The sequence below is a fragment of the Mandrillus leucophaeus genome, unplaced genomic scaffold (assembly GCF_000951045.1).
Source record: "Mandrillus leucophaeus isolate KB7577 unplaced genomic scaffold, Mleu.le_1.0 Scaffold508, whole genome shotgun sequence".
NCBI lineage: Eukaryota > Metazoa > Chordata > Mammalia > Primates > Cercopithecidae > Mandrillus > Mandrillus leucophaeus.
Window position 1 is genome coordinate 48310 of NW_012105453.1, and position 14739 is coordinate 63048.

General features: G+C 45.1%; 1 protein-coding gene across 1 annotated transcript in view; it reads left to right on the top strand.

Moving 5' to 3' along the window:
• LOC105551137 (anoctamin-2) overlaps positions 1-14739 on the top strand; it is a 351959-nt gene that overhangs the window by 17045 nt on the left and 320175 nt on the right. Inside the window, exon 2 of the mRNA XM_011996294.1 lies at positions 8463-8561. Coding sequence (XP_011851684.1) covers positions 8463-8561 — 99 coding nt within the window. The remainder of the gene's footprint in view (positions 1-8462; positions 8562-14739) is intronic.

Below are 14739 nucleotides of genomic sequence, written 5' to 3' on the forward strand. Positions count from 1 at the left end.
AGCACGTGGGGATTATGGGAGCTACGATTCAAGATGAGATTTGGGTGGGGACAGAGTCAGACCCTATCAGAGGGTTTGACTCCTCAGTCTCCCTGGGCTCCCCTCACTGCTTCCTCTTCACTTGGGCTCTGAGGAGTTGTTCCTGGGCTGCCTCTGGCTGGAGTGCAATGATGTGTGATACACAGAGTGGAGACTGTGGTGATAGGTCTAGAGATCACCCCTTCTGGGTGTCTGCCCAGGTTGGCACCCAGAAATACGACAAAAGTGGCTGAGTTTTCATGTCCATAGGACCCTGGGTTGTCCCTGGTCGTTGGTTGGGAACCAGGTGAAGTCTTTTCCGTAAGAAGGAAGGGTCCTGCTGCTGGTCTTGGTCGGTCTCTGGGATGGGGCTTGGTGGGCATTTGGCTCTGTCTTCTGTCTCTGCTGATTATTGGCCACCTTCACCTTGGCCTATGCAGGACAGGGTTGGAGAGGAGATTCCAGTGCTCTCATCCAGGAGCTCCCAGGAGAGCAAATTTCCATCTTTCCTTCCCTAGGCAGGAAGTTCTTCCCTGTGCTTAATCCCAAATCCCTGTGTCTCAGGAGGACCAGGCAGAGCCTGCCTCCGATCAGAGGCTGGACGTTCTTGAGAGCCAAAGGGCAGTTAAGGCTTTGGTCTTCACGACGACACAGGTAGACTATGGTGTTCCTCAAATGGAACAGATGGGAGGCCTGTCTCAGACGAATTCCTGCTCTTATTTCAAAAGCCCTGTCTCAAGGCTACACCTCCCCCTCCTCCTTTGCCGGTGGCGGTGGCTGCCCTGGCCACCGTCTCAGCACTGCTGTCCTCCAGCTGCGTGAGCTTCAATCGTGATGATCTGAGAGTGTGGGGCTCCCAGCAGGCGGGATTGGGGCACTGGTGATGCCTTAGGGGAGTCCAAAGGAATCTGTCTCCTCTCTGCCCCTCCATCACCTACAGGCTCATCCCCCCACCCTTCCTCACAGCGCCATTCCCAGGCCTCCATGTGCTGCAGCTGATGTTCTCGCCTCACAGCAGGGCCCGGGACCAGAGTACACTCAGGCCCCTTGGGTCAGCATGGAGGTGGCTTGGCAGGGCTGTGGGAAGGAGGCCTGAGGAGTATCAGTTTCCAGTGTTTGTCTGGGGCTGCCTCCCGCTCACTTTTGTCTCTCTAGAGAGAGGACGTGGTCTTGTTTATCCACATGCAAGCTTTGGATAACAACAAGACATAAACAATGAGGATAACTTCACCGGGGGTGCGGCCTGCAGTCCCTGCTAGGGGCCTGGAGTGCTGGAGAGAGGTGGCTGGGGGTGACAGCCCCTTCTTTCCCTCACTCCCTAGCCGATTCCTCCTTCTCCTGCCTCCCTAATTTCTTGTGAAGGGAGGGGCTGCAGGACTGCCGTGGATGGTTGGCAGCCCTGAGGGATGGCAGGGTGGGATGAATGCTGGTGCCAGGAGACCTGGGTCTGCTGGTAATTAGCTGCGTGTCTATGCTCATGAAGCGCGGCCTCTTGGGCTGCAGGCCTTCCTCTGTTACTGGAGAAAGATATGTTCGGTGCGCTTGGAGGTGTTTCCATCTCTACAGTCCTGTGGCCAAATCAGTTCACCATTCTCAAATTCCTCTGTGTCCTTAAGCTGGCCCTGCCTTGAACTGTCAGCATGGGGTGGTGACTGGCACCATGGCAGTCAAATGCTTGCTGAGTGAAGACATCAAAGACTGACATTTGAAGCCTTGTCTATTTTCCAGAGTATTCCTGATTCTTCTACTTAATGCTACAACACCCCCAGAAGCCTATGAGACAGAAAAGTTTCAGATATATCCAGTTCAGGTTGTGTTTTGTGAGCATGAGTGAGGCTGTATCAATTCCTTTGGCCTCTAGGAAAGGGAACAGCGGTCTGCAAATGCAGTGAGCACCTGGGGCTACCAAGAGGATGGAGAGGCCCTCCACAATCTTTAGGTAGTTCCTGGTCAGGTGGAAACTTGAGTAACTTTAGCTGTCAATATGAGAGAAACATTCAAAATTGATACTTAAGGGTAATTGAATTATTTTCTCAAAACTGAATTAGATTTAAATTCTGTTGGCCAAAGGTCACCAATTACTCTTTGGGTCGTGGTAGCCAATTTTTAGAAATCATGTCACAGGATCCAAATGGAATCCACTAGGAAAACAGTATATGTGTACTGAAGTTGCCAGAAATATTTACTGAGCACTTACTATATGTCAGGTACTGTGGTGGCTGCTGAGGACAAAGCAAACAACAAGACAGACTCATTCTTTGTCCTCATGGAGCTACAGGTCTAGCAGAGAAGAAGGGTATGAGATGCCTAACGACACAATGACTGTGATAGTGGGTCCATGCTATGAGGGAGAAAGACAAGGAATTGTACAAGCAAGAGGAAGGGACCGAGTGTAATCCACGGCTCAGGAAGAGCCTCCCTGAGGAAGGAATTTTTAAGCTGAGACCCGAACAGGAGTTGGGTGGGATGGGGGATGATGAGAGCTTTGCAATGGAGGGATAGAGTGTGAGGAGGCTCCAGGGTGGCAAGCTGGTGGAACAGTCAGATGACAGTGAGAAGGGCTGGGTGCTGGAGCCTGGGGAGGAGGGTGAGAGGGGCTGGTACCTTAGACCATGTGCAAATCATCAGGCTTGCTGTCGAGTTAACTTTAGAGAGGAAGGGGGGGTAGGGAGGGAGCGAGACGTCAGCAGACTGGGTGAGGCACAGGTTCAAGCTGGTACATGATTTAGCCTCTTTGTGAGCCCAGTTCTCTACCAGTTTACTTAGTGGAGGATAAGTCTGGGAAACCAGTGGACATCATGAGTTAAAAGAAATGGACAGGTCAGATGTGGTGACTCGTGCCTGTAATTCTGGCACTTTGGGAGGCCAAGGGAGGTGGATCACTTGAGTCCAAGAATTTGAGACCAGCCTGGGGAAAAATGGCAAAACCCCATCTCTAAAAAAATTTTTAAAAATTAGCTGGGTATGGTGGCGCACACCTGTAGTCTGAGCTTCTCGGGAAGGCTGAGGTGGGAGGATTGTTTGAGCCGGGGAGGCAGTTGCAGTGAGCCAAGGTTGTGCCGTTGCACTCCAGCCTGGGAGACAAAGCAAGACCCTGTGTTGGGGGTGGGAGGGGAAAGAGAGAGAGAGAGACCAGTAAACTCAGAAGTCAGGCTCCGACTGAGGAGTATTCGTTTCCTTTGGCCACAGTACTCACACCGCCTTCGGGTAACTCTCCCTGATACCGAGAACTAGAGAAGCAGGGTTCGTAGGGCTTTGTGAAAATGGAGTCACAGTGAAAGGATTGCATAGGTTTTTGAGACATTTCAACTGAGTTAGAGACATTTCCTGCTCTGTTGTATATTTCACATTTCTTGCCCCTGGAAAAATTACCTGCCTTTGACTGACAGGCCTGGGCCTTCCTACAGAAATATCTGTGCCCTGGTTCTCCCTTCTCTGATGACAAGGACCAAATTATGTGTTACAGCTCATTTTACATGAACTGAAGTTTTAGTTGCCTGTTGGGATTTGGGAGCCCCTCCAGTCATACTGATTACTTACTTATAACATCTTCTTTAGGGATGGGTTATATCCTCTGATGGCTGATCTCTTAATGTTGTGTTAAATTTCCTGTCGATTTCAGCAAGTTATATTTTCTGACCTTGTCCCCAAATTCTGGAGGTGCACTGTATTTTGAACCTGTGATTTCCTTTAGGACATGTGGGATATTTTGAAAATCTTGTAGATAATTTTAAAAGTGCAAGGCAATAAAGGAACCAGGATTACTCATTCACAATTTTAATCTAACGGGAACTGGTTTTCCCCAGTGAGGACCTGCTGTGTGTGCAGCCTCTTGGTAGGTGCTTGAAGAATACAAAAGAAGTTTCAGTTACTGTCCTGCAGTCAAGAAGCAGTCATTTTACTGGGGTAGAGCTAATTGCTATAGTAACACCTGACATTTCTCCACATTTCAGGAGCACTAGCACGGCTTCACCTACTTCATCTGCAATTCTCACAACAGCCATGCAACATTTTTCATGCTCCTTATTCGGATAAAGAAAGTGAGGCTCATTTGGTTAAGTGACTTGCCTAAGCTCCCACAGCTGCTAAATTCCGGAGGCAAATCATTTTTTTTTCTTAATAATTGAGACATGGTCTCCCTTTATTTTCAGGTGGTGAAGATTCTAGAATTAGTAGGAAATACTGATTCTATCTGAGTCTCTAAACTATGAGGGAAGCTATACAAAAACCTCGATAGTTTTTGTTCCCTTTCTGATCTTGTTCCATAATTTATTTTGGTTGTTTTCAGTATTCTGCTATTAGGAATAACGCTGTCACAAATATAATTTCTCCTTTTATTTTTAGTTGATAGAACTGTACATACTTATGGGATACAGAGTGATAGTTTGATACATGTATGCAATGTGTAATGATTAAATCAGAGTAGTTAGCATATCTGTCACCCCTAACATAGAATTTCTTTGTGTTGTAAACATTCACAATCCTCTCTTCTTTTTGGAAACATACAATAATATTAATCCTATTCACCCTGCAGTTCTGCAGAACACTAGAAGGTATTCCTCCCATCTAGCTTAACTTTGGATCCATTAACCAACCTCTCCCCCTCCTCCCCTCCCCACATTTTACCCAGCCCCTAATCATCACAATTCTATGCTTTACTTCCATAAGCTCAAATATTCTTTAGTTTCCACATACGAGTGAGAACATGTGGTGTTTGTCTTTCTGCGTCTGGCCGATTTCACATAACATGGTGTCCTCCAGGCTCATCCATGTTGCTGTGAATAATAGGATATCATTCCTTTTATGGCTGAATATGATTCCAGTGCATATATATAACATCCATTCCTCTCTTGATGGACATTTAGGTTGATTCAACAAATAATCTAATTAAAAACTGGGCAAAGCATCTAAATAGACACTTCACAAAAGAAGACATAGAAATGGACAATAGGTGTATGAAAAAAATGCTTAACATCACTAATCGTCGAGGAATGCAAGTCAGAATCACAATGAGATACCATCTCACCCCAGTTAGAATGGCTATTATAAAAAAGACAAAAAAATAAAGGCTGGAAAGAATGCAGTGAAAGGGAACTCTCAGGTATTGCTGGTGGGAATGTAAATTGATATAGCGACTATGCAAAGCAGAATGGAGGTCCCTCAAAAACGAAAAATGGAACTGGCACATGACCTAGCAATCCCATTCCTGGGTATGCATCCAAAAGAAAAGAAATCAGTATGTCAAGGGAATACCTGCACCCTCATGTTTATTGCAGGACTATTCACAATAACTAAGGATTCAGATCTTATTCTGTCCGACTTGGAAGCTCCAAGCTCTTCTACTCCCCTACTATGCCTACAAGAACCTCCACCCACAAGCAGGGCTGAATGGATGTCAGAGTGGCCTAGGGGACAAGGGAAATTTTTTTTTAAGTCAATACATGTTAACCTTCAGGTTTAGATTCCTGGGCGATGCATTCGGTGATGGTTGTGCTCCCTAGCTTTCAAGGACTTATTTTTTTCTTTGGAGACACGGCGAGTCACACCAGCTAATATTTCACATTGGTGGGTATCTTTTCCTTTTTATGAGAAGGTAACTATTGCATAGCATGAAAGGAGCATGACTAGATCCACAAAACTGCATTCCTGCTTTTGTTTTCATTTAAAACGAGTTCCTGTTGAGGATAGTGGAGATGCGTGCTTTGCTGGAGGAAGTTAACAACCCCATCCTGGGAAATGATTTTGCATTGCTTAGTGTAAGATTAGGGTGCAATTGATAGAGCCTCTAAAATCACCGTGGATAAACAAGGTAAAATTCTATCTTTCACATAAAAATCTACAGGCAGCCCAGGGCTGCTATGATACTCCCTAGAGCCAGACTCAGTTTCTTTCTTGACACTTCGCTGTTTCTGGCCCGGACTTTAACCTTAAGGTCTAAAATGTCTGTGTCCATCTTCCAGGCAGCAGGTTGAGGGATGGAAGAAAACGAAGGGGCAAAAAGCACCTACTTGCTGTTTTTGAAGAAGGTTACCAGATACTTCCACCGCATGACATTGGCCAGAAGTATTGTTTATGGAAACACCTAATCGCGAGGGAGATGTGGTCTTAATGCTGGACGGCCATGTGCTTTGTTAAAAATGAAGAACATGAGAACGGCTGTCAGGGGACAGCTAGCAGTCTGCCACCAAAGTCTTGGAATTTGACCCTTGCCCTCCCAACCCTACCTCAAACTTTGAACATCTGCACCCACTTAATGGATATTTGTTACATACTTGAGCAGCCAACCCTAAAGAAAGTTAAAACAGCATTCATCACAATTTGAAAATAAAGACAAAGGGTAATATGTTAACATTCATAATAGTCATGATCTCCTCTTAGCGAGAGGGATGATGCTGTTTGCCATCTTTCACCAGAAACATCATTTCTGGGGCCATGACGGAGAGCTGGGCTTGCAGGTCAGCTTCACAGATGGTTTCTTTTCTTTCCCCTTATTTTCACTTAATTGGAAAAGCTTAAATTACAGTTAGAAGTAGCAGCAAGTGATTGATGATTCTGTCCAGTAGTCCTGCATAACCAAAGATAAAACTGGGGAGATTGCTCACTGAAGGCCACTTTCGGTATTTTGTCAGAACAATGTCACACTTGGGATTGGGAAGGTTTCATCTTAGGGCTACCACATAGGTTCCTTATGGACCCTTGGATTTGATTTTAGCCTAAACGCATGACTTTGTGTTGTGTTACAGTCCTTGGGTGTGTTTCTTAGTTATCCCGAGTGACTGTGTCATGTCTGAAAACTATTTTTATTGCACTATCTGTGTAACTTTGGGCAAATCATTTACATGTTCCCTGCCTTGGTTTCTTCAACTGTAGAATAGAGATAGTGGTGGTAGTACTGGCCTTACAGCATAGTTGCGAATATTGTGTGAGCTAATGCACGTGATCACCTAACTCAGTTCTGGCACATAATACACACTCAATAAATATGCATTGTGGTGATTGTTATTTTCAGTATTTTCAAACTCTAGACTATCCAAGCCTTTTGTACCATAGTCCAATCTCCTTGTGAAATCTTGGTTTATTCTTCATTTTTCTGCCTTGTAAGTAATGAGCTTTCTTTCTCAAAGTGAGGTTTGGTTCTGGATGTTTGAATTACTGAACATATTTTGGAGCTGCCATTGAAAAATAATAGAGATAGTTTTCACTTGCATTAATGAGTGCCATAAAATATCTTTTTATTTTGTTCATCATTTCAAAAACACATGTGAGCACCTCCATAGACAGTGTTCTTTAGTGGGAGAAGTAGTCTTCTATTTGCCATCTATCTCTCTGCCAGGCAAACTGAAAATGCAGACAGTCAGAGCCTGTGAGTTGAAGATTTTCTATATAGTCTTCAACACTAAACCAAGATCAGAGGGCGTACTTAATGAAGGATTGTGCTATCAGCTTGTTCTTTCTCTCTGAACACAGTGAAGGAGTTTAAACACAACACTTGTGCTTAATTTTGCAGGTAGTTTTAGAAACTTCTCACCAATAATGAGACTTGCCAGTTTTTCCTACTTAGTTTTGGTCCTCTTTAGTTTTTTAGTGACAAAATTAATTAAATTCATGTCAGAAAGTAAAGAGTTTTTCCCCTGTGTGTGCTTGTTCTGAAAAAAAAAGTGAGTGTTTATTTGAAGATGAGGTGCCTTCCTCTCATAATCTGACACCTATTTGTAACAGACATGGTGACAAGGCCAGATGAATTGCTGGGTCAATAAAACCTGACTTTCAAATACTCATCACTGCATTTTCTGTCCTTATTTTTCATTTTTTGAGAGAAATCAGCACACAACACAATCACTTATTCTGAGACATAGATTCATGTTCTGTATTCATGTGGGAGCCCTGTTTATGGTATTATTTTGCATCGTACCATTGTCATTATGATTTACAGTATTACTTCTAGGCTCTAGTAGATCACTTTTGTGGTTTGGGGCTATAACAGCATGATAGTAGAACAAAAATACAAACTTGAACAATAAACACTAAAAATGTGTGAATGGAGTCAAGTTGCAGGCTATTCACTAAATGTGAGCAGAGGAAAACCAACCACGTGTTATTAAGAGTGTAACGAGATTTCCGTGAAAATCATGATTGCTTATATTTCAAATCTGTGACCAAAATTGTTTTAACTTGTTCTTTTTTTTTCCTCTGAAGCTACCAAACTTCCAGGGGCCACACTTTGGGAACACTATCCTACTGTTTTCGACGACAGCGTTTTTGGAATAGACTGATGAACGGGGTACAGGTGGGAAGGGACTGGTCCCCGGTGACTTTTAAAGAGAACGAAAATGAGACACTGAAGAACAACGGGTTGGGCTTCTTGTGTGGAACAGTTGGAGAACCAGGAATTTAAGCTATGTACTTACAAGTGTTTCCATTTGTTCTTCCTTTGTACCTTGCAGAGTAAAAGCCAGGGATCCGTCTTTGTCCGGATACACGCCCCGTGGCAGGTGCTGGCCAGAGAGGCAGAATTCTTGAAGATCAAAGTTCCTACCAAGAAAGTATGAGCATGTTTCTCCTGGGTCGTGGGCCTCCTGAGGGCCGGATGGATGCAGATAGTTTGGGAATAGGGCCAGGTGGGATGTGGGTTTTGTGGAATTGAAATCACACTTGCCTCCCCAGCGACCCATGATGTGGGGGGAACGGGGAAGAGTTGGGGTGGGGAGAGAGATCCTCCCACCTCAGAGCACTGGCTGGGTTTGCTCCACAAGAAGCAACACATTGTCCCTGTCCGTGTTCTTCATTTTTCTGTTTCACCTCCTTTCTCTCTTTTCTCAGAGTCCTAGTACAGTCAGACACTTCTTTAGTGAACAGAGTAATGAGAGAAGGCCGCAAGCCATGCTGACTGCATCAGCAGCGTGCAGGGGAAACAGCACCAAATTTGCTGTGGAGATTCTGGTTATGATTCCGCCACTAAATATTGTGTGGTGGTGGGTTTCACTTATCTCTTCTGTAAATCAGAAGGTTCTTAATCAGGTGAATTGATTAACATCACCTGGTAAGTGTTTTCACAATGTTCATGCCAGCGTCCCATCTCTGGGAATTTGACCTACTTGGTTGGTATGGAATGAAGTTCTCATCGGTGTTAGGCAAAAAATCCGCAGGAGGTTCTGATGCACATCTGGGTTGACAGCCACACAGTTTAGATGATGTTTGAGGTTGTTTTTTTTAAAATCCAGGATAGCCTATACATAATTTAAAAATCTACCCAGAGGCCAGGCACAGTGGCTGACACCTGTAATCCCAGCACTTTGTTGGGGGAGAAGTGGAAGGATCTCTTGAGGTCAGAAGTTTGAGACCAGCCTCAGCAACATAGCAATTTTAGAGGAAAGGAGTGGCTATTGACCTTGACCATCTGTGATGCCTCTTCGGGAAGGTCCTGTGGCAGATGGTACTCTACTTTAACCATGGGTGAACTGTGGGTGGTCTCTCTTTCTTTCCCTCCACCCTTCTTCTCTCTCTCTCATATACACCACACATACACACACACACCTCTCCATAGTGTAGTTGTGTAAGTGGTGACTTACCACGGCAAAGATCATCTTGCTTACTGTAACTACCATCATGATAGTTTCCATGCTCCCCACTGTGAACAGAATTCCATATTTGTTGCCTTCTGTACCACCACTGTGATCACCTGCCCCCTCGTCACCATGCCCACTCTCAGTGCCATCATTATAGTCAGCAACACCATTCTGATTTACATTGTGGGCTAACACCATTTTCACCACCAACAGATCTGCTATCTCCATCAAAAATCACTCATCAAATATCAGCATGTGACTGATACCATCATGAGTCCCCTGCTTGAGAAGAATAAAGTCTGTGGATTCTGTTCTTATAGATTTATTACAATGGACAATAACTCCACAGCAGGTGGACAAATGCTTATTAAACAATGAACAAACACAAACATGAATATTAGCTACAAACATTTTGCCAACGAAAGGTGATTTTTGGTGGTGGGAGCGCTGGTCACATGCCTGAAGTGTCTTAGTTTCACAAGGACCACGCTGTGTCTTTCCCTTTCAGTTGCACTGCTGTGTTTTTTGTCTCCTGGTTTCAGTCCTCTCAGTCTTAATACCACCGCCCTCAAATGCGGGCACCATTTTTGTTTTGGATCTCCGTTCCTCCTTAACTAATGTTCTCTGGATTTCCTGGCAACATGACACTAGTTTCAACTTTGGGTGGAGGCTTCTGCTTCCTGCTGGTGGGGTCCTGTTTTGGCCAACCCTGTCACTCCTCTTTCTTCTGTCTTCCTTCTAACTCCAGTATAGTCTTCTCCTTTCTGTCTGGTTTATCTGAATAATGTTTTCTTAACCTCATTCTATTTGTGTCTTGTTTCCTATGTTTTAATCTCTGCTGCTGATCCTTGGAAAGGAGGTGAGCAAAACTCTAATGCCCATGTTATGATTTCTATCCCCCAGGGTAATTCTTTTAGGGGAAACCTAGAGACATAGGAAAAGTGTGTCCTTTTTCAACCTCCCCTCACTTATTTTCCTTCTTTACTTTCCTTCCCATCCTTCTACTCTCATGCTTTTCCTTCTCTTCTCTCTTCCTTCTACCCCCTCTTCTGATGCCTCCTCCTAGCCTCCCTCTCTGTTCTTTGCACATGCTATGACACCTCCACATCTCTCTCTTTTTTTTTTTTTTTTGAGATGGAGTCTTGCTCTGTCGCCCAGGCTGGAGTGCAGTGGTGTGATCTCAGCTCACTGCAATCTCCGTCCCCCAGGTTCAAGCAATTCTCCTGCCTCAACCTCCCGAGCAGCTGGGATTACAGATGAGCGTCACCACGCCCAGCTAATTTTTGTATTTTTAGTAGAGACAGGATTTCTCTGTGTTGGCCAGGCTGGTCTCCAGTTTCTGACCTCATGATCTGCCTGCCTTGGCCTCCCAAAGTGCTGGGATTACAGGTGTGAGCGACCACACCAGGCCAGACACCTCCACATCTCTTGTCTTTCTACCACCTTCACCTGCTCAGTCCTAGACTTGGCTTCCCCAGTAGTGCTCGCCTTTTGTTCGTCTGGTATCTCCTTTATCCTTTCACATGCTTATGCTTTTTAGAGCATAGTTTTGCATAAATGTCATATTGGCCTTCAGAGTTTCAGTGCCCCTATACATGAGCTGTTTGGAACTTACATCTGTAGTTTAGGTAGTACCTGCACTTGAAGTTGTAGATGAGTTGGCGAGGGTGAGAACATACTCACCCATAAAATAGCCATCTCTGGGTTTCTCTCCCCGCTTTCCATTTTGGTAGACACGGCGCTAGTTGAGTCCTCAGAAGGAGAGACTTTCTAACCTTGGTTCTGCAGGTATTCATCGGGTGATTTGGGGAGGTCATCCCATCTCTCAGAGCCTCAGTTGCCTCATCTATGATATGGGCATACTCATACCTGTCCTATTTTTCTTAGAAGGTTGTTGCAAGGATCTAATTCTTAACCAGTGCTGTGTAAACACAGGAGGTTGTTGTGTCTGCTTTCTGAAATATTTTAATGTGTATTCTCAATTGTTAGTCCCCCAATCAACTTCCTTTCTGACCAAAGAAGCAGCCAGCACTGATAGTGCTCCCTCTGTGAGAAAGTCCCTGGAGAGGCACTGAGGGGGCAGAAGCAACCCATGCCCTCAAGGTGCCGACAGTCACAGGGCAGCATGGGAGGAGTGCAGGTGCCCAGGCATCAACACAGTGATGGGATACTGTGTCAAGTAGTAACTCATTAGCCCAGCACCAATTCTGTTTGTCAATGTGGTGGGTTAGGGAGTAGGGAGAGGCAAAGCCATGTGGTTGCCCCTCCAAGGCTGCAGATAAAACAGAACTTTTTCCCGAAGTTTCTGGGTCCCAGACTCGACTCAGGTGGACTGTTTTGGCTTCATTTTGCCACATTTCTTTTTTCTTTTTTCCCTCCCCTGCCCTCCCCTGCCCTCCCCTTCCCTTCCCTTCCCTTCTCTTTTCTCTCTCCTTCCTTCCTTTTCTTTCTTTCTTCCTTCCTTTTCTTTCTTTCTTCCTTCCTTTTCTTTCTTTTCTTTCCTTCCTTCCTTCCTTCCTTTTCTTTCTTTTCCTTCCTTTCCTTTCCTTCCCTTTCCCTTTCCCTTTCCCTTTTCTTTCTTGATGGAGTCTCCCTCTGTCACCCAGGCTGGAGTGCAGTGGTGCAATCTCAGCTCACTGCAACCTCTGCCTCCTGGGCTGAAGGAATTCTCTTGCCTCAGCTTCCCAAGTAGCTGGGACTATAGGCACGCACCACCATGCCTGGCTATATTTTGTATTTTTAGTAGAGACAGGGTTTCAATATGTTGGCCAGGCTGGTCTTGAACTCCTGACCTCAAGTGATCCATCTGCCTCGGCCTCCCAAGGTGCTGGGATTACAGGCATGAGCCACTGCACCCCGCCCTAGATCTTCTTGGTATCATAGAAGTCAATGGCTTGTAGTGGAGCTAACAAAGGGTGTTATACACAGGTGAGGGGGGATATAACTTGATATGCTGGGTAGGATGCTATGTTTGTAAAAATTAATCTGAGGCTCTGATCCCAGGGGTGGCCATCTGGGTTAAACCCAGTTCCTGAGTTGAGAGAGGAGTGTAGAAAATGGAGGACGAGACTCGCTGTCTGTGGAGGGCTAGTGTTGGGGCTAGCGGCATGCTGTCTTTTTAAAATGGGTTTGGGAAGTGATCAAAATGAGAAAAAAACCACATTTGCTGAGAGCCACATCCTGGCGGCGAGGGAAGCGTGGAGGAAGAATGAGGCATGGTGTGGGATCAGTTAAGCATTCTGCAGGCAGTGGAAGGTTGGATCATAACTCAGTGGGGTCCAGAGAGACCGGGAAGATGGGGAGGAAATCACAAAATCGAGATCTCAAACCTGGACAAATCCATTGTAATGTGTCCAGGGACTCCAAGTCCTGAACACAGATATTAACGGGGAGGGGGAATCTTGGAAGGAAGCATTTGTTTTCCAAAAACAACAACAGAAGAGCCAGCATTTTGCGAGGGACACTCAAGATCCATGCACAGAAGGGTGTGGGAAGGCCTGGCCTTTGGCCCCGAGCAGCCTGAGAAGGTTTGAAATGGGGGTATGGAAGCAGGTGCTTTTTCACCTCTGCTCGTTACCAAGATGGCTCTTCTAGAGATTGTGGTCAACATTTCTGTTGATTTCTCATTTGCTTTTTTTGTATATATGAATGAACACTCTGTTTCTCATCCTTTACATTGTCTTATTCCTCAAGCCTCCAGCAGAGACAAGGTCGGTGCAAGCTGTTAGGGACGACTTTCTTTTCAATGAAATCATATTAATCCAGCCCTAGTTCACTAAATTTGGAAGAAGTGGCATGCCTGGGATGGGTGAAAAACCACTTTTGTCCAATCGTCAGAGCTTTTGTAGCTATTATTAGTAGAGTGGCTGATATTGCAGGGGTCTCATTTGCTGTTCCTCAGAGCATGCCAGAACTTTAGCTTATGTGTCCTTTGCATGCAAGTAGATGCTGTTAACTTCCAGCAAGTCATGCCTTTTTAGGCAGACAGGCTCAGAGCTCCATACATCTCCAAAACAGGAGTAATGCACATTGTGGAGGGAAGTGGTGGTGATGTACTCGAATGCCTGGTAGAGAGGCACACACAACACATGAGAACTGCCATTATTACTGCTGTTGGTATTGTTATTCATAGCAAGGTGTGCAGGCAGTGCAGTTGGTACAAGACTAGGACTGTGTCTGCTCTTTGATTCTCTCCTCTCCTCTCTGCAGTGTCGGGGGAAGCAGGCCCAGTCCCTCAACTCTGCCAAGGCAGCCAGAAGTTCAGACATGAAATCTGTGGAGATGCAGGAACAGATGGCCTTTGGACTATATGCTGGGGATTTCCATTTCCTAGAGCACAGGTCCTTGGGGCGTCTGTAAACACAATGGCTCCACGTGCGAGGTCTGTGGTGCAGTTGCTGGGAAAGCCAGTGAGAAGACTGCTGGGGTCCCGTGGTGCAGGAGGCAGAGCTTGAAGGCACCCATTTTAAGGGAGAGACAGCAGACGTGACAAGTGGTCCCCCTTGAGTTCTTCTATTGACTGTGCCCCCATTAACCTGGGGTTACTTGATTCATGTCTTAGTCTGTTTCCTAAAAAGGACTTGAGATGGATTACAACCAAAAGAAGGAATGCAATGGATCATTTTTCAAAAGGATAGATAAAAAGAGTCATGTAACTGGGGAGGGGAGGAAGTAGGGAAGTGCAAGGGAAATAATGATAGTGGAAACTAAAAATAAGGGTGATGGATGCAGGTAAGACAGAGTTGCATTCTGGGCTTTCTGATAGCCAAGACAGAAAGGACTGTGGCTCACAGTTGTCTATGGGAATCAGCATCTGTTTTGCCAAAGAAGGCAAAGTTTTCCTGTTATAAAGGACATGAACAATACAAGGGACTATGTTTTCAGTAATAAGTTCACACAAGCTTCTGCAATGTTCTTCATGTGACCATTGCTTACACTGATTCTGGATAAAACTTAGGATGTAATGTTAAACTGTAGTTGAGGGAGGGTTGAATACAGAGTAATGTCTGCAAATTTCTTTAAAAAAATTTTTTTTATTATACTTTAAGTTCTAGGATACATGTGCACAACGTGCAGGTTTGTTACATATGTATACATGTGCCATGTTGGTGTGCTGCACCCATTAACTCGTCATTTACATTAGGTATATGTCCTA